This window comes from Simochromis diagramma, unplaced genomic scaffold (assembly GCF_900408965.1).
Source record: "Simochromis diagramma unplaced genomic scaffold, fSimDia1.1 OVJJ01000320.1, whole genome shotgun sequence".
NCBI classification, from domain to species: Eukaryota; Metazoa; Chordata; class Actinopteri; order Cichliformes; family Cichlidae; genus Simochromis; species Simochromis diagramma.
In genome coordinates, this window is record NW_024386773.1 from 8,140,329 (window position 1) to 8,160,963 (window position 20,635).

Sequence of the window (20,635 nt, forward strand, 5' to 3'; positions counted from 1 at the left end):
ATCTCTGACACAAGCAGTAACAGCAGAGTGGGAGGACAATGAAGTCAAATAAATTGTGCGTGCCAAGAGTAATCAATCTGATCTGGTGCGACTCAGCAGGAACAAAGCCTTCAGAATTGCTGCTGCGTCTCCAGGATCCCTGTGCTGCTGTGCTTCATCCAGGGACACCAAACAGTCCAAGAGGAAGTATTCCACAACAATTTGAGACTATTTGTTAATTTAGGGTGTGGAAACAATGAACAATAGATTTTTTTTCTCACATCCTGAAAGCTTCAAAAAGAAAATTCTTCCCTTATTCAAATCACAGCCCCACTTGCTTCATCATCTTCTACTGGTTTATAGGTAGGAATGTAAATACAAGGAGAACCATGAAAATGAAGAGCTAAGCGTTTTTCCCTGAGGACTGCTGCAGATTGATTCTCTCTGGCCAAGAATGTTAAAATGTTCTGTAGTCTTTACTCAATCTGCTCTCTCTGGATTGGTTTCAGAGCACAATGCAGCAGTATTCACAGGCCTCTATCAGGGTGCAGTTGGGAGATTACTCACTGATCGCAAGAATAAAAGGTCAAAATGAAGCGGGCCTGATGTAAGGGAGGTCCAAAAATAGATCCTCCACTTTTATTAACACGGTTGGAAGTTTGATGATGCCTCGGGAGACTTTGCAAACTTGTTATTTCATGCTGCATTTGAAACACGTGACAGGAATGTATGGTTCAGTTCTTACATAGCTTATAAGCTATGGTAGTGTGATTTGATCTGATATGCCTTGCAGATGTAGCCATGGTAGAAGTCCTTCATCTCACTAAATGCACTCAGTTAAGGCAACAGTGAATTAGAACTGCTCCATTCCCCTTCTCCACAGAGGAATAGTTTGGAAGCATAAAGATTTTCCATTTTTAAAGCAGACGTAACAGGGAAAGGATAAAGAATAAAGAGTTTACGGATCAGAATGTTTATGTTCAGCTCCATATTACGATATTCGAAAATGGGGGGGAATGTAGGGTCTGATGCAATATTAATGCAGAAGAGATGCAATACAAGTGGATGATGATGGACAGACTTCTAAGATGTTCTCCTCCACTAGATTGTTTATCTAAAAAAAAAAAAAAAAAATTTGTGTATTTTTTCACTCAAATGAAATGTGTGGCCATGAAGGCCAAGAGAGTGAAAGCTACGGGTGCCCCACTTTTGGTAGTGCAAAAATGATTATCATCGTGTAAAAATTATGAGAATGGGCACACAGCTGTTCATAATTTATGATCCCTCAAAAGCTGCATCTCAGAGCAATCATCACATGCAGAGAGCCTTGCCGACTCATGTGAGCGGCTGCTCTTGTGCGCTGACGGGCGGACACAAGGAAACTTTCCAAGCAGGACTATACAGTGTATCTTAAGCTGTGACAGCAATGGGTTGTGGGCACAGAAAGGCTTGAGTGCTGAGACTCCTGTCACTGCAGAATTAAACTGGGAAGAGCTTTCAATCCCCTCTGGGCTCACAAACGATATAGTGTTTAAAGTAAAATCTGCTCTGGGTTTACCCTGTTTTTATGTCAGCTGATTTCCAGAAATGGTTAAATATTACTACATGTTCCTCTGGGCTCCATTGCATTGTTCCTAAATACAGTGTTAATACATAAATGAAATCAAACATGACGGGGAATTAAAAAGGAGCCACAGTACTGCCCTCTACTGATCACTTTACTCAAATTTGCAATGAATCCCACAAATGAGTTCTGATATTTAAGTTCAGTTAGATTGATGACATCTGAAGCAAGCCTAGCACAATCTAAAAGGTCAATATTAAACATTCACAGTGCCTGCCTACTCTGACCTTTCTTCTTGTTTGCAACCTCCACATCCTTGTAAATATCCATGGCTAATTTGCCTTGTGAAGCTAATGATTTATTTCCTTGATGCATCAAGTCTAGCAGACACATTAACTGTGGCATGAACATGAACATCAGAAAGGCTAATGAACCAAGTCCACATCACACTGTATCCTGGAAATCTTGATCTACATGGATTCATTCAATCCCAATCAGACGGTAAAGCTCGCTTTTTGTTCTCTAAGTCTACTATATCTACTAAATGATAAATGTTACATTTTGGACAAAAATAACAAAATACAGGCGGAGATATTGCTTAGTCAATTGAGGATGACAGTTATTCTACCTGGTTGTTGCATCTGGCTTTTGTTGGCTTATCTTGCCTATGTAACAAATCAATAAGAAGAACAGATTTCTCCATCAACTAAATGAAGTACCTGCTCCCACATGGTCATTTACAAGAGGACTAAAAACATATAATGATTAGATTTAATCAGTCAAGGTTAGAAATCATCCTTTTTTAGTGCCAAAGGACTCATCCCCTCAAATCTTATGCATTGAAGTCTGAATTTAATACAGATGACCTGAGTTTTGTCTAGTACAGTACAACTGGCTGAATCCATAATGTGTTTTTTGCTGGACATTTTCTGACTGAAAAAAGTCAACTTGCCCTTTTGTTCCTAGTGTTAATTACATAACAGCATTTCCAAATCTCTCAGTGTGTAAATTACTTCCAACTTAATTAACTCCAGTGTATTATTCTGGAGATAACTGATTTATTAGTGTAGCTGTAATCACCTACCAAATACTGTATTCCTTTATTTTTACAACTATGCTCTTATAGTTGTGTTATCGCCTCATAAACAAATATAAAGCTGAGTCCATCTGAATGGTCACATTCTTATAAATTTCCACTATACTGCAATCTCATTTCTACCCAAAATGGGAAAAGAAATCCAGAAAAGGCAGTAGCACTTATAAACTATACTGATTTGTCAATACAACCACTCTTTTTTTCTGACCTCACTGGTCTCACTTGACTGAATTCCACTGTGACATCAGACGCACTGTATCATATAACCCATGGTACTATTGCAACTCTGTGGCCTGAGAAATGTTACCCCCAGGCCTACTTATTTACAGCATATAGCCATGTTTTCAGAGAAACATGACTATCAGATGGAAAGTGGTGTTTTTGGCTATCCCTGTCAAATGCAATATCAGGTTTCCTCACAATGTTCTTTACGGGAAACATGATAACGCTTTCAGACAGATTGTGGACATCACTTTAGTATGAATATATTAATATTAGATTCTTACTGTTGCATTAAAAAAAATGCTAAATTGTATATAATTCTTCAATAACTTTTTATGTTTTAGGAAAACTTATCTCTGGCATCATTTTTTAGCCACCACAGTGGAAAAAACTGTGATTTTGATCATTTTTTACAGTATAAATAAAAAATTTGAAAATAGAAAAATAGATGCATGCAAACATATGTAATGCAATTGCAGCATATCATTGTAAAAAAAAAATACAGCACAACAGCATGCTGCTGCAGTGTAATCATCTCTTGTACAGTAAATGCAAGATAGGCCCACCATATGGATAGTACAGAGAATAATCTGTGGAGGATTTAATAAGATTTAGCAATCAACCATGCAAAGTGTATCTAGGATAAAACATGCTGTGCTTATATTAAGAATTGTTTGTCCTGGTTAAGTGACTATACCTAAACAGAGGTCAAGTACAGTGGCTGTAAATCAAGGGAATCGATGTGGAGACAGACATTTGAATTTTACAGTAAATAAGATGACTGGGAATGCTGGAAAAAAGTTAATGAATGTTGGCTGTCTGTGTGTTCCCACTGGTGATAGCTCATACTCTTTATAGGGATTCAGGAAGAGGCCATAAATTTTAGCTGGGTCATGCGTTGCACAGAGGTGAGGAGGAGTTATGGAGAGGAGATGGGAAAGTGTTATAAAGGAAGAGAGAGAGTGGAAGGGTGAGTGAGAGACAGAAATAAGGGGGCGTGGAGTTACCAAGAGACAAGCAGAGTGGTGACATAAAAAGACTAATGCAGCTTGTTTGACAGTGGAGAGACAGGGTGATGTAAAGTGGAACCGACCCTTGAGATGACATGCTGCAGGTGACTCACCATGAATCGTAGGTCATCAAAGCCATTGAGCAGGAGCTTGCTCTCGTACTGCGGCAGCCCCACGTGCTCCAGCCACTCTCCCACCGGCTGGTCCAGGGCTTTACCACAGGCCCCATCTGCCGAGAGAGGGAAGCGCTTCAGCAGGGAGAAGCCGTTCAGCCGGTAGCAGCGGCACTCAGAGGACGACACATGGCATTGCCACATCATCCTCGGCCAGCAGAAGCAGAGCCGAGTGCAGCAGCACCAGGCAGGGTAGGGGGGAGACAGGGTCCAGGCCGGGGGTGAGGGGCTCCCACAGTACAGGCGGGGGCCCGGCTAAACTCAAACACAGGAGGAGGAAAGGAAGTGCTGCAGGCACCGCTCAAGCCCTGCAGGGGACTGACTAGGCTAATATACACCCACTGGTGTTAGTGTGACTGACTAGATATGTCAGGCAAGGGTGGAGGTAGTGCGGGGAAGGGAGCCCATCTGAAGCTCTGTATTGTTAAGTTATGTTGGACTGAGCCACTACAGCATCTTCCAACAAACCGAGCTCACTAAGCATTCCTTTAGTGAGCAGATGAGCAAGTGTAAAAACAAGTGCCTAGTTCGTCCAAAATCATTACAACACACCACTACAAGTCAAGAGACTAGATCATTTTCAGACTGAGTGGAAATGGAAATTATGTTTCACTAAATAAGACATTTTCATATACCTGACATTATTTACTCTGTTAAAAATATCCCCGTCACTTATTCTAAAATCAGAAACTACTCCATCAGGATGTAACACAGAAATACTCAGCTCCCCCAAAATGAATCTGTCAGGGTTTTCACCACATACTTGTAAAGCTCTGGCTGAGTCCCATGGCTTCATTGGTCAACCTCTTTGAGAGCTAGGACAAGGCTCATACAATGAAGGTAGCAGCATTCTAAAGTACTGTTGAGGTACGCGTGTAATTTTTGATCAAGGAATAGACATTTGCTTAAATCACATTTCGTCCTTACTCCACAGCCACACGGAGTACGGTCAGGTAGACATATTGTAAATCCTACATCAAAGAAACGTTGGCTTAGGCTTTCCACAGTGTGCTGATTCCAAACTCCTCAATTCATAATAAAATCCAAGTTTAGATTCCTTGATAAAGCTCCAGGTAAGCTGTCTGCCAAAGGAAAAAGGCTCAGTGTCCTTGGTGGTGCCAGTGCTCCCTGTGCTGCCCACATTCACACTTTTCAGCAAGCTGCTGGATGTGCGGCTAAGCCAAAGAACGTGCTTCTCATCTCTGAAAGCAGTAAATCCAGGTTCAGATCCAACAGATGGCAGGTGAGCCTCTTGACTCTGAAGCGAGGATCACTGCAGGACCACAGTGCCGGTTAAGGTAGCTCCTTCCTGAGGCAGGCGCCCCCCACTCCCTCCCCAGCCCACCTGGTTCTTCCCCTTGCTGGGTGCAGCTAGCAGCCTCTGTGCTCAGGGCAGAGGTTTGCTGCATCCCCTGCCTGTCGGAGACACGCAGGCAGTGCAGATGCAGTCACAGCAGCTGCTCCTGGCTCACACACGCTACCCCTCACTGCTCACAGGGCATAGCGTCCTCACGCTGGCTACTTCTACACAGGAGACCAACGATCTGCCTTAAGCTCAGCCACTGCTGCCACGTCCTTCTCACATCCACGACAGCCAACAGACTCACTGTTCATCCCCCCCCTTCTCATCCAAGCAAATCCCTCAAGCTCTTCTTTGTAACTCCCCCCCCCCCTCTTGTCTCTCTCGCTTCTCTCAGCTTTCTTTCTCTCAATCTCATAGCCCCATACCCATACTGTGTGATCGCACTGCAGGGCTGCCGTATGCTGCCTGATGAAGTGGGGTGCTGCTCCACGTAACCACCTCTCTCCCACTATATCACTTCCCCTCCCTCTGCCTCTCTCTCCCTCTCTGGCTTGCACTCTCCCTCACTCTGTCTCGCTCCTTGCCTCTCGTTCTCAAACACACAGACAGATGCAAACGCACGCACACTTTCTCTCTCGACTCATCGTCTGTCTGTCTACCCCTTCCCATTATACCTTGCTCCTCTTTCTCTCTCAATAAAATGCACACATACTCACTCTTTTCTGGCAGTGCCTCTCTAACCTTAACGTACCTCTCCCCCTCTCTCCCCCTCCACTGCACTGATTAGAATTGCACAGAAGCACTCTGATCTTGCCAGTGGAGAAAGGACACCACCATCAGAGGCGAGGAACAAGCTCCGAAAGCCCCAAATCACAGTCTTTTCCAGCTAAGAATGACTAGAATTTAAAGGGATGATGGGACCTCGATCCAGTTCTGCAGGAGCCACGCCAGTTTTTTTGGCTAACATGGGATATTGAAACAAAGACTCTGCTCAAATCCCTGCTTATTACCAGAAGGCTTTAATTCATTTACATCTTACTTTGATGATAGGACAAGGGGGGGCAGCATTGATTCAAGTCAGCAGAGTTTTTAATACACTTGGAGAAGAGAAGAGAAGAGAAGAGAAGAGAAGAGAAGAGGAGACAAAAGGACATGTCGAGACCTGCCTCTTCTCCATCTCATCCAGCATGACAGAAAAGAGGCAAATTCCATTATGTACTTCCAGATGCTCATGTCATGTCAACCATTTTTAGAGCACAACAGAGGCTTCTTACAGGAAAAAGCCTGCATAAGAAAGTAAGATGACATAAAATTTTTAGAATTGGGGTTAAAAATAAACAAATCAGGTCACGTGTGGCATTAACATGTCTTTTAGTAATCTGATCACAACTGGACAACTGCAGAAGTTCACACTTGGCATTTGAATGCCAAGTTATCGCTTTTAATCATTTGCAACATCCCAAGACATTTGAATTGGAGGTAAAGACAATACAATATAACCCCAATGATTGAGCCCCCTGTGAGCTAACTCTTCATGATGGTGGGAAGTAAGGAACCTCGTTTAACTGGAAAAGACACACTGTAGAACCAGTATCAGGAAGGGGCAGGCATGTGCCTCGACTGGTTTGGGGGTTGAGGGGAAAGAGAATAAGGGGAAAAAGAGAGACAATGACAAAAACTAATGATAAGACCAAATACCAGATTCCTGCTGCAGTCTAATTTTTCAAAGCAGCATCTCACTGCTCTACACAACAGCAGATTACTGTAAGCTATCACTAAGTAGATGGCAGCATCTTCCTGAGCCAGGTACTGCCAGAGGTTTCTTCTTGTTAGAAGGGAGCTTTTCCTTCACTGTCACCAAAGAACTTTCTCAGAGGGGCTTTTTCTTTCTTTGTATTATTGTAGGCTTTACAATATAAAGTGCCTTGACGCAACTGCTGTTGTGATTTGGTGCTATGTAAATTAAATTGAGCTGAACTGAATTGAATTGCATTAAAGTGCCTTTCACAAATTACAAAATCATCCAACAGTCTTTTGCAGAAGTAATAATAAATAATAGCCACAGGTGTTCAAACTGCTAAAGCCAATGGCAGATGCACAGCTGTATTTTAGTGACTAGCAAAGCTTCAGTTGACAAGTGTAACTCTGCAGTCAAGTGGCTGAAAAATGAAGCCAATGCTAAAGTACCTGAAGTACAATGGGGCAAAAAAGTATTTAGTCAGCCACCGATTGTGCAAGTTCCCCCACTTAAAATGATGACAGAGGTCAGTAATTTGCACCAGAGGTACACTTCAACTGTGAGAGACACAATGTGAAAAAAAAATCCATGAATTCACATGGTAGGATTTGTAAAGAATTTATTCGTAAATTAGGGTGGAAAATAAGTATTTGGTCACCTCAAACAGACCTGTAACGTCTTCTGTAAGAAGCTTTTCTGTCCCCCACTCGTTACCTGTATGAATGGCACCTGTTTGAACTCATCATCTGTATAAAAGACACCTGTCCACAGCCTCAAACAGTCAGACTCCAAACTCTGCCATGGCCAAGACCAAAGAGCTTTCGAAGGACACCAGGAAAAGTATTGTAGACCTGCACCAGACTGGGAAGAGTGAATCTACAATAGGCAAGCAGCTTGGTGTGAAAAAATCAACTGTGGGAGCAATCATCAGAAAATGGAAGACATACAAGACCACTGATAATCTCCCTCGATCTGGGGCTCCACGCAAGATCTCATCCCGTGGGGTCAAAATGATCATGAGAACGGTGAGCAAAGATCCCAGAACCACACAGGGGGACCTGGTGAATGACCTGCAGAGAGCTGGGACCAAAGTAACAAAGGTCACCATCAGTAACACACTACAACGGCAGGGAATCAAATCCCGCAGTGCCAGACGTGTTCCGCTGCTGAAGCCAGTGCATGTCCAGGCCCGTCTGAAGTTTGCCAGAGAGCACATGGATGATACAGCAGAGGATTGGGAGAATGTCATGTGGTCAGATGAAACCAAAGTAGAACTTTTTGGTATAAACTCAACTCGTCGTGTTTGGAGGACGAAGAATACTGAGTTGCATCCCAAGAACACCATACCTACTGTGAAGCATGGGGGTGGAAACATCATGCTATGGGGCTGTTTTTCTGCCAAGGGGACAGGACGACTGATCCGTGTTAAGGACAGAATGAATGGGGCCATGTATCGTGAGATTTTGAGCCAAAACCTCCTTCCATCAGTGAGAACTTTGAAGATGAAACGAGGCTGGGTCTTCCAACATGACAATGATCCAAAACACACCGCCCGGGCAACAAAGGAGTGGCTCCGTAAGAAGCATTTGAAAGTCCTGGAGTGGCCTAGCCAGTCTCCAGACCTCAACCCCATAGAAACTCTGTGGCGGGAGTTGAAAGTCCGTGTTGCTCGGCGACAGCCCCAAAACATCACTGCTCTCGAGAAGATCTGCATGGAGGAATGGGCCAAAATACCAGCTACTGTGTGTGCAAACCTGGTAAAGACCTATAGTAAACGTTTGACCTCTGTTATTGCCAACAAAGGTTATGTTACAAAGTATTGAGTTGTATTTTTGTTATTGACCAAATACTTATTTTCCACCCTGATTTACGAATAAATTCTTTACAAATCCTACCATGTGGATTCATGGATTTTTTTTTTCACATTCTGTCTCTCACAGTTGAAGTGTACCTCTGGTGCAAATTACTGACCTCTGTCATCATTTTAGGTGGGGGAACTTGCACAATCGGTGGCTGACTAAATACTTTTTTGCCCCACTGTAGATAGCTTATAGTTATTGAACTGTAACTTTCTTTGTAGTGTTGGTGACCTTTTGACATTTAAACAGTTCAAGAGTCTGTGCCTCAGTTTTATTGCATGAAAATCTATTATTTTATGTACTATTAGAACTAATTTGTGAATATGTGTGGTATGTGCTTTGCACCTCCACGGTTTATGGAAGCATTTGCTAACCAAGTTTAGCACTTCATTTTTTCATCTAAATATGTCCATCTTTCATTATTCTGTCTTTTTTCCACAACATGTCAGGACCCACTAACCCAACACCTGAGCTTTGAAATGCAGTCTACACAAACCAATCCCTGATGTCCCAAATGTTATGTTCATCTTTTATATACAAAAAAGGTGGATCCAACCACCTTCAATGGAGGTCTGAGCTATGTGATCTCGGTACATCTTGAGTATATTCACACCTGTAATTAGAACTGTCCACTTGTGATCTTGACCAAAAATGCATGTTAATGACAGGTGAACAAGGCTTGAAAGACTCTCTCACTCAACTATGCAGGGTGTCCAGTGGTGTTATCCCAGTACAGCTCCAGGCAAAGCATTATTATGCAGGCTTTCAAGCAGCCTGCAATCACCTCACACATTCCCCAATGGGTAGCCAGCCAGTCAGTAAGGTAGAGAGGGCGAGGAGAAGCAATGACAACACAGGGAGGCAAAGTGAAGGGCTATTGATTGAACCTTCTCTTTAATTGGCCACGTATACCTTTGTTTCTTCGCCCTTAACAATTAGGTGAAAGGCCAAGTCAGGTCTCAATGACCTGTCAGTCATCCACAAGGACCGATGCTCATCATTCGTTATCAGGGAAAGAGGCTGCTATTAAATTTTCTGTGACTGAGGACAAGAATGATGGATAGGGGGAAGGAGAAAGGAAGGGAGAAGGAGAGAATGTGCAAGAGAGATAAGACGGAAAAAGACTAATAGAGGAGGAGGCGATGAAACATATGGGTGAGATAAAATGGTAATAGGAAGTAAGAAGGATTGAAGTGGACTAATTATGATTCACTACAAGATCCCACAACTCCTCCTTCTCATACTTTACACTTTTCTTCTAAGCCTCATACCAATCTCAGCTTTTACGATACAACAAAACTGCTCAAAATACCATCCACCCCACCCAATTTTTTTGATTCTTTTGGGACAGGAACACCTCCCACGATAGTAAAACCTAATTACTGACTGACAGAGGATCCAATTCTCCTTTGGGGGGTGGGGGGAAATGGGTCACTGTCTTATCCCCTGTTAAACAGCCCAAGCTGTCAAATCTGTCCAAGTGGGTTTCTGTGCTGTGTGAGCACTACGAGGTCTAGACTTGGCTCCACGGAACACCCCGAATGGCCTATTTACGGAAGAAGAGGTAGAGGTTGTGTGTAGATAAAGCCATGCCTTTTTATCAGAGCAGGAGAAAAGCAGTAGCTCCTTGTCAACACACCCAAGCACTGGAGAAAATGAGCCGCAAAGCTGAATTAATTCAGAGAAACTGAAGGCGGACTCTTTTCCTTTGAACGTCAGAGTGTGCCTGTACACAAACCGAGCCGATGCCTCCTGTGTGCTGTTAGCTGTGCGGTCTCTCTCCAGTCCCTCTCTTATTCTAAGCACATTTACTCAGTGAACTCTTTCATACAATCAAGGCACTTGTGATGGGCACACAACACAAACATCATTATCTTTGAGGATTTATATGGTATAAAACTGCATTAACATTTTGCTAGCCGAGAAAATCTGATTCTTTTCAGAAATTGCTTCGAGAAGATGAATGACCATCCTTCACTTGTGTTATGAAGTGGATAAGGTTTTCCTCATCCTGTCACAACAAAAGCTAAAAGTGGAATAAAGATTTACAATTTAGGTTTCCATCTTTGTATAATCCCTCCTACATCTCTCCCCTCCTATCTATGTGTACCTCCTTCCCCATGTGATTACTCTGAAGGGTAGCCGATCCTTCCCTTACACAGTGAAAAAAGGAAATATGACCTTTTTATTAAGAGACACACAAAAAAAGCATCCTGGCAACCATCAGAACTAGTTGTGCACAATCTCCGATTTAAATCGGAGCAGCAAGTGTATGACTCAGCTGAATCTGGGACACTTTCAGCATGTCATTCTTCAAACAAGGACTATTAATAGCACACACCTATAAGTGTAGAGAAAACAAACACCATATTTGCTCTTACGTAATGTGGAATAACTCCAGGTCTTAATTGCTTAGATAGCATTTAATCCAACACTGCTCACTGAGCTGGAATTTAAGTCAAAATTAAAATGATAAATTAACAAGCTTTCCTTAAAAAAGATATATTTGAGCTTAAAGATAATGAATGAACAGAAATTATCCTTAAAAGAATTGAATTGTGATGAAATAAGTACATTTAATGATTTCTAAGAACAGTTTATTTTTATTGTTTTTGATATACTTTCGTCCTCTTCTTTTGAAAATGTACATTTCTAAATTGTGAGTTTCTTAAAAGCACTTTGATCTGCATTTTGTTACTTTAGGGGAAATCATAAACATTGAGAATTTTCACCTTATTATTGCCACTCAAAAAGCTGTATAATGTTTATTTACTTTTACAATATAGGTTTTACTTCTCAAGGCTAAAAGAAATCGATTGTCTTCCTGACATGACGACTGAAAATAAAATTTAACGCTAAATCCAAAACAGAACATTTACAATCTTCACTATTTTATATTAAAAGTGGTCAAAACAATCACATAAATACACCAAATGGGCATTTGTAAGAGGAATACAGAAAGATGTTATGGAAGAAATGACAGCATTGAATCAGAAATATGATGAAAGAAACTCTCTCGTTGCTTTGGTCAGCAGACACTGCAGCCCATAAAGCATACTGCACATTACTAATGAAAATGTTATCCCAATAAATCTGATGAGACACGTAAAACGCAGTCCTGTGCAGAAAAACACCCTTGCACAGTCCTGTACGACAAAGCCTCCTTTCCTACAGAGTATGTAATGGGGGTAGGTTTACACTGTATCAACTCAGTTGCGTTATCTAAACAAACTGAGATGATGCCAGCTGGCTTCTCCCTCTGTACTGCCTGAAGGACACTTGATGAAGCGTACTATCAAATCAAGCCCTATTGAGATCTACAGTACCACAAGAAAAAAAATTACAACACTGAGGGGAATTTAGAATTTGATTTCCCATGAAGTGGAAACCTTGTGAGTAATAAATAACAACAATGATGTGCCAAACAAAAGTCAGCATGAATCACTGTAACTTGTGAGAACAATAAAAGAGCTCTTCGTCCTTTCTGAAGGCGTGTTTAAATGCCATGAAGGAGCTCTTGCTGGTGTAAAATGACTGGTTGCAGATAATATTATATATAAATCGTGCTCAATTAACTCATCAGTGGTAAATGAGTAACATTCCTTAATACCTCAGACAGTGTTGTTATTTTGCATTTACACCACAAAGTCAAATCTGTGGAGAAGAAAAGACTCCAAATTCAAGTTGGTTACTGATGGATTACCTGAACTTGGTATGGGCTGCTTGTTTTTGGATGTTTCAATTCCTGCTCCAATTAAGTTCATGATCTTCTCAATCTGTTGAAGAGAAATAAACGTGAAACACTGGTGAAAAATTACCTTACCCGAGACTGACATATTAACTCATGACTTTAAAACAGAAGGCAACACATCATAATGGATCGACTTTAATGCATTAATGTAAAACACACATCCAACCTTCCTTTATCCTACCTGAGCCAAACCAATTATAAAACAGGAAGGAGTGAGACTGCCTGAAGAGTTAGGTCTGTGCACTGCTACTGCTGGGAGTGTTGGAGAGAAGGCAGGCTACTTTGCATTGATGGATTACGAGCAACAGTCCAACGTGGACAGCAATTCAATGACTAATGCTTCACTCAGCAAAAACACAGACGGTTGATTAAGGTGAAGCAAGAATATCTAGGAAGTTCTGTAACCAGGTCCAAAATGCATAAACTAAGCCCCAAGAGAATGAGAGCTGCTGTTGACTGTTTCAGGGAGTAACTGATTGCCCCCTCAGACCTGTGTTATTTAGGCTTCGGAGAATAAAGCAATAGCTTACTGCAAGATTAAGTGTGCACAATGCTGCATGCAGGAGATTACAGAACAACTCAAAAAAGAGTTGTTCTGGGGCTTAGAGCTGAGCGTGTTTATTTAAGAGGACTCTGATTTTCCAGAGCCAAAATATATTTTAAGGTTGTTTGTTTGTTTTTGTTTATTTTGCTGAGTAACAGAACATTTGTGCAGATTCTAGTGAAATGCTTTTGGAGACTGATAAAGGTATCACAGCTGATATTTGAAAGGCAAGGAAGACAAGCTATGAACATTATTTTTTTTCATCCCAATAGAAATGAATATGCACAGATATATAGGAAGTACATTTCAGCAGTTGAAGAAAACTCCAGTATTTTATTATTGCACTTCATAGACTTGATTTAAAGTTTGTCAAAAATTGAAGCACTGAAAAAGGCAAGATAGAATTACTTTCTACATTTTTCATTGCATAAAAATCATAATAAACAAGCTTTACACTCTACACTCCAAAGTTTGAAACACAGCATTTGCTATATACTCGAGACAGAGAATCCCAGCTGTGCACAAAAACTTTCCAAGTGTTTTTTTTTTTATCTTCACTGGCATAAAGGTAGTTTAGAGGTGCAACTTGGCCTGCCAGCTAGTGAAATTTGCAGCCTTAGCGATGCTGGAGATTTTTCCAGTTTTAGCCAGAGGTGATAACCCTGTGTGGATTATCTGCGATTTCTTGTTTTTATCAGTAGTTTAATTATCTGCGAGTGACTATTGCATTGTTACTAAACACAATAATTCAAAAATGGAACAGTTTGACATCTTCAAGTTGAAATTCATAGAAAATAAACTAATAAAATTAAATCTGTTTTTGCATGTTAATCTAGAAGTTTTACAATTTTAGGAAATGTGAAAAAGAAAAAAATATCTAAAGTTTGGACTTTAGCCCGGTGAAATAAGCTGAAATGGCTCTGAAACATCCTCTTCATGAGACTGACATTTAAATGAAGCTTATGCGTAAGTTCAGTAAGGAAGATCTGTCGTCACCCATCTGTCTGCTTCCCAGGTGTTGACGGATAATCTAAGCTTTACATCAATTCCACTTTCCCACGCTGTCAAGTTGATTATGACATCACATGTCTAGTCCAATCAGTTTTCTGCTGGCCTCCTTCAGGCCGATCAGCCTTTACTCGGCTACTTTAAATCTCAATGCGCATCTGTTATTCTTCCTTGCAGTCACCTTCATGCAACTCACCTCCTCCCTATCACCGCCTCTCATCACTCAGGCTCCATTCAAGCCTCCATCTTCATCTCCACCACCAGCGTCTAGACTCTGGGGGGGGGGCCTGCCCTGAAGGGGGGGGTCCTGCCCTTATCCCTATCACAGCTGGCATATTATGTTCTGCTGTGCTAGGCCATCGGGGTCTGAACGCCAAATACCTCAAATTGAATTCTGTACATCAATAAATCATGTTCAGTTCATTCTAATGATCGCTTCTTATTGAACCGAAGCTTACTGTTGTTCCAAATACACTTATGTCCACTATCAATTTTATTCAATCAGTCATGGTTTTGGTACTACCTAAACTACCCTAAACACCAAGCTAAGCGCTCAGTCGACAACACCTTGACAACCTCTGGTGCTATAGAAAAATGTGTAGGCGAGTTACAAAGTTACAAAGGAAGTTTTGCACCAAACACCTCATTGTGATTGGTCACTAGCAGATTGTTGCCATTACCCACAGTTTACACCAACTTACCCACACCAACTTGCCGGCAGACACTTGCATACTACTGGCTGAGTGGAAGTAAAACTTGAAAACGTTTGATCTGTTTGCTGACAGGTCGGTTCATTACAAACTATAGACAACCTTGCAAATCTGCTAGCAATCAAAGCAAATCTGTGAGGCTAATTTTGCACAATCACTCACCAAATGGCCGGGGAAAAAACATTTTCCTAGTGACCAGTGATTTGCCATTGGGTCGCCAACTGGTTTCTAGACCTGTGTAAATACATTAGCATGACCAATTATGCAAATTAGGCGATGACATCATTTAGCGACTTCTAGCCACTTTTAGGACAGCCAATAGGGATTTTCCTTACTGTGGAGTTGGCGACACTGGTCAGAGGACAAAAGAAAAAGTACATCCTGGACAGACTGCCAGTACATTACAGGGCCATCAAATGAACATCCTTATATTTTATTTATTACAACCCTATTCCCCGTTCCTATGAACAATAATCACTGTAATCTAGGGCTGCCACAAACGATTATTTTGTTAGTCGACTAGTCACCGATTATTTTTGCAATTAGTCGACTAATCGGATCATGCATCTATTGTAGTAAAACAGACTTATTGCACCAGCATGCATCTGCTCTTATATAACTATCACTAGCTTACAGCTTGAAGTGTTTAAGGTATGTGCTAACTAAAAATAAAGACAAGATGGTAGTTTATTAAATTTTAATGAAATGTGCAGATTGTTGCGGTGGAGTTCAATAAACTCAGCCGATTTACTCAGGAACAAATAAAATACTGAAAAAAGCCAAACAATAACATTTTTAAGTTATCTAAGTGACTTATATATCATGTTTAACCTGAGTAGCGAAAGACGGCGGTGGGTTTGAAAACGATTTGCCCAGAGTCAGGTGTTCTCACCAGCTCTAGTGAGGCTCGAACCCCAGCTCGCTATCGAGCTGGTGGGTAACAAGACGTCTCCGAAAACGTCGGTGCGCTTTTGAAAATATGTGGTGTCTTGATAAACTGAACAGATATTTGAAGTTTACACAGTTACATTCTCGCCTGAAAACACGTTAAACGTTTATTTTATGACCCAGAAAGAATAATAAGAGTAGTATTAAAACTAACTAGCTGCCGCCATTGTTGGAAACTGAGCTGGGCCGCGCTATGAATTCTGGGACACAGCTTCTTCTTCTTCGGGGTTTAACGGCAGCTGGCATCCTTGTACATGCAGTGCTGCCATCTTCTGTTTCAGTCCGTTATTACACCCTTAAATCCTACTACTTATTCCTGCGTCTTTTGGGATCTTACAAAGCTTCAAACGACGCGTCGACTATTAAATTAGTCGTCGACTATCGTGACTAGTCGACTAATCGTGGCAGCCCTACCACTGGCCAGGTGTATAGTCATGCATCAAGAACAACAAGGCAAATGATCTGTACCAGTCACTCTGTTATAAAAGAATCTACTACAAAAATAACATTCAATATCCTTCAGCTATTACAGACAAGTGTAAATCCAGCTACAAGTTCTGACAACTTCAAGCAAGCCAATTAACAGGCTGGGGTCACCTTAAAATGTATGAACACAGTATTGCGAATCAGGCTAGAGACTATATTTAGAAACACTGGAGTAGTCTATTCATAATCAGCATGAAGATTTTTGCAAGCCTGAAAAACTGATTCTGCTTCCACTAGTGACACCAGAGACACAGCCAGGCTTATTTGATGTAATATTTAGTGTTTGAAAAAGCCCTATGCACTTCGCTAGTGGCATCAACACTGTGGATTGCCTTGATTCATTTGGAAGTCAGGCACGTGGGACACACAGCATATGCCTCCAGCAATACAGACCTCACATTACTTTATGAATTAACCCAGTTACATTCTATATCACATAGACACACTCATCAGGAGTGCATTACATCTAAGCTTAAGTGCACCTTTATTAAGACCCGTCACCAAAAAATGCTGCTTTTGAGGAAATTAATTACGTAATAACTAAAGTGCTGAAATGTCTTCATGTGCATATGGCCTCATCCGGTGCATACAATTCCCCAAACAATAATTGCAAAAAACCTTTAGGGTATTTTATGTGATTTCAAAAAGAGAAAGTTGCCATCATATACATTAAAACACACAGAACTGTGCAAACATTGCACCCACCAGAAGTAAAGGTTGCTTTCAAAAACAAAGGCATGAATAGTTTGTCAATTAAGTTCATATAAAGTCCATCTGTTGCTTTTAAAACTGCATTAATTCTCCCAGGTACACTTTTACATAGTTTTGTAGAGCGAGTAGGATGTCCCCAATATCTTGGAGGGCTTGCCATAGTTCGTCCTATCTCTTCTTCCCAGACTTAGAAACAGTTACCATGTGAACTGTACCGAATGTACTTATCCACTAACAAGTAAGTCTACTTTATCCCTAAGCCAAAGTTAAAAATGGTGGTTACGAAAGACTGATGTTACAGAGGAATCTTTATACCACAAGAAAAATTAAAGCAATAGTTCTACATTTGGGAAAATGTGCTTGTTGGCTTTCTTGCCGTGAGTTAGAAGAGAGGATCAATAAAACGCTCAAATCTGCACACAAAATATGAAGTTATACCTACAATTTGGTTTCTTCAGGTTAGAATAAAGGTGGGACACAGGGAACAAATAAGCCTCGCTCTGTCTAAAGTCCACAAAATCTGCCCACCAGCACCTCAAATTCTCAGTAATTGTTATATCTCGACTCCATACAGAAAATGAACACTCCCAGGAACAGCTCCCAAGAAGTCAGCAAAGAAATCACCAACAGCCAAAACACATAGTCTCTATTTCCAAACTTTGGTTTTTGCATGAATAAAATATCTGATTTTATTATATAATATATTAATTGGTGATAAAATAGGCATAACAGTTGCTTGATTTAATATTTTGTTGGTTTTAGACAAAACTAATATAGCCATTTAAACCTGTTTGTAGGTTTAATGCCAAGATAACCAGCAGCAGGCTGTTCTATCACTCAGTGTAACACCAATCTAACTCATATTAAGACACACCTCACAGACTTTCTGCATCAACACAAAGCAAAACCTACTTTAATTCAGTTTATTTATACAGTGTCAAATCACAAAAAAATTAATTATTAAAAAAAATCTCAAGATGCTTTATATAGTATAAGTTAAAGGCACCATAACATGAGACACAGAAACCCAACAATACCCTAGAAGTAATGGCTTTGCATTACTGAAAAGAAAAAAAAAACAAAGCTCTATTTTAACAGGAAGAAACCTCCGGCAGAACCAGGGTAAGGGAGGGCAGCCATCTGCCACGACCGGCTGGGGTGAAGGAAGAAACACAACAAACAAATCACAGAACAAAGCGCAAACTACAAGAGAGAGAAGACACAAAGCTAATTACATGCAGTAACGGTGTACAAATATATGGGGAGTGAAAGAGAGGAGAGGTGCTCGGTGCATTATGGGAGATCTGCCTGCAGCTTAAGCCTACAGCAGCATAACTAAGGAATGGGTCAATTACTAGCTTTATCAAAAAGTTATATATTTGAATTCTAATGTGTATAATAGACACAGTGTCTGACACCTGAACCCAGCCTGATAAAGATAAAGGCTTTGACCCACAATGGAAACTCCAGGAACCTCAAGTAATGCTGGAGTTTGGAAGCAGTGCTCTATTGGCCTAATATAGCAGTATAACTAGCGTGCATCAACCTAACCAAATAGGTATAAAATAACAATTTATAAAGTCACAGTTTGTTCTCTGAATCCAGTTAAGCACTGCTTTTTCCTTAAGTATTATATCTGAAAGGTGAAGTTAACCCAGCCTTTTCTCAATGGTATTAAGTTTAACTCATAGCGTATTTTCTAGAAAATGTCTGGGAGTCAGAGGGGATATGATCAAGTAGATGTATTCACACTGAAATGCTACTGATAATGCTGTTATGAAGCACTTGGAGGTTTGAGTGGGCTGTATCATAAAAATCGGTGCTCAGCTGAATGATAGCATTAAATCCTGAAGTGATTTAGATGTTAATACAGTTTAAGCCGCTCCTCAGTTCATGCACATATTGCAAAAAATTATCCACTCTGTGCCACCTTTTCATGCTCGAGTGCTTCAGTGAAAAAGATCTGATGGTAAAGGTGAAATCATTTTTGCTTCTTTCAATCAACTGCCCTGCTGAATTCCTGTGATCACTCCTTCAGTCCTTGGCACTTACTCTGTAACACCTCCAGATATCATGACTTATTCCTTTCAATCTTGAAACAAGCTTTTTTCTGAAGAGGTTTTAAATCCTAATTAAATCCTAATTATTGACCAAAAGGACAAGTTAAGATCAACATTTTTTGAATTACACTTGCCACAACAATGTTTTTCTCCACTTTGTTTCAGACAAATTTTTGGAGGACTGGTCTTGATCTAATTTAGGAGATTAAGACTTGAACACAAATCCAAGGTGATTAAATAATTTAACTCCTTAACTCACCCCCACTCTGTGTGGGTGATATAAAGGCAGGTTTTGTTGGTTTAGAGACGTTTGTTTGACAATTCTCAACCAACTGTGGGTAAAAAAGTATATCAGGCAACTTGATTGCCCAATTTTTCTCCCCATTCAGGCCAATGATTGCTTTCTGTCAATAACAGTACTAAGAAATGCTTTGCAATTTTTATTTTCCTGTTGTCTGTAGCCTATTTTCATTTTAAAGGAAGCAGTTGGGGATACTGAGATAAAGAGGCTGTTCTTAGCTGCACGGAAAACTAAGGAGGAAGGCACGACAGCATGAGGATTTTTCTTGCATGCATCTAAAATTAGATGTGTGCATACTGCAAAATGTATTTAGAAGCATAGGTGTGAATAAAATGTAATATACTCCACTCAAGCTGGTTGGTTTTTCTCAACAAAAAGGTTTACAACACAGCAGCAGTGGGGATGATGTTGTAGTTTATGGTGGAACTGGAGCCTCGCCCCTCAGACACAGCAAACAGCAAAGAGGCATTGCTGTCGTTACAAGAACAATGCCCCTTACTGTAATCAGAATCAAGACCTCTGCTGGTAAAAGGCCAAAAGTATCCTTTCAAAGAAAAGCAACTTTTTACCTGCTCCCATCTGCAAGTTTATTTAAGACACTTACAAAGCTGTTTAATTAGAAACCAGGTGATATGATGTTTATTCATATAAGAGGACAGTAAAACTGCTGTAAATATGGAAGGAGCAGCGCTTTAACTACAGAGGATGATGCTCAACTCAAGTGAGCTAATTAGGAAGACATAACATCAAGTCATTTTTGATCTCTTGGTGCTGCTTTACTCGTGAGTGAGACGTTTTGGACGCAGGAAAAGAAACACAAAAATCACGTTAGAAATCAGGTTTGCCTATGTGGAGAAGGTGTGATCCCTGGCTTGGCTGCAGGGGAGGGGTGGTGCAGTGAGCTCAACGGGGCGGTGCTGGGAAGGCAGGTGAGAACACAGCTGGTGGCGTTTGGTCTGATGACAGTTTTTCCCCTTTTTTAGTGAGACGGGACACGAGAGGAGAGAAGCTTGAAACAGCTGAGACCGGAGCTGACCAGACTGTGAACTGTCACAAAAAGCAAAGTCAGAAATAAACGTGATATCTCGCTATATCAAACTGTGTGTGCGTGAAGTGCATTTTACAAGTGGTGCCGAAACCCGGGGACCACACCTCTGCCACAGCCTACATTT

At 40.9% G+C, this 20,635-nt stretch overlaps 1 protein-coding gene across 7 annotated transcripts in view; it reads right to left on the bottom strand.

Moving 5' to 3' along the window:
- anks1ab (ankyrin repeat and sterile alpha motif domain containing 1Ab) overlaps window positions 1-20,635 on the bottom strand; it is a 53,279-nt gene that overhangs the window by 20,542 nt on the left and 12,102 nt on the right. For 6 of the 7 annotated variants that reach the window (XR_005692316.1, XM_040006284.1, XM_040006276.1 and 3 more), the window contains 2 exons: window positions 12,648-12,720; window positions 3,985-4,100 (listed from right to left, as the gene is read on the bottom strand). Coding sequence is in view for 6 of the 7 variants with exons in the window: in XM_040006284.1 (XP_039862218.1) it covers window positions 3,985-4,100; window positions 12,648-12,720 (189 nt within the window). In the remaining variant the exon portion in view is untranslated. Of the gene's footprint in view, window positions 1-3,984; window positions 4,101-4,807; window positions 5,681-12,647; window positions 12,721-20,635 lie in introns of those variants that run through there. The other variant, XM_040006288.1, reaches the window with a different exon arrangement.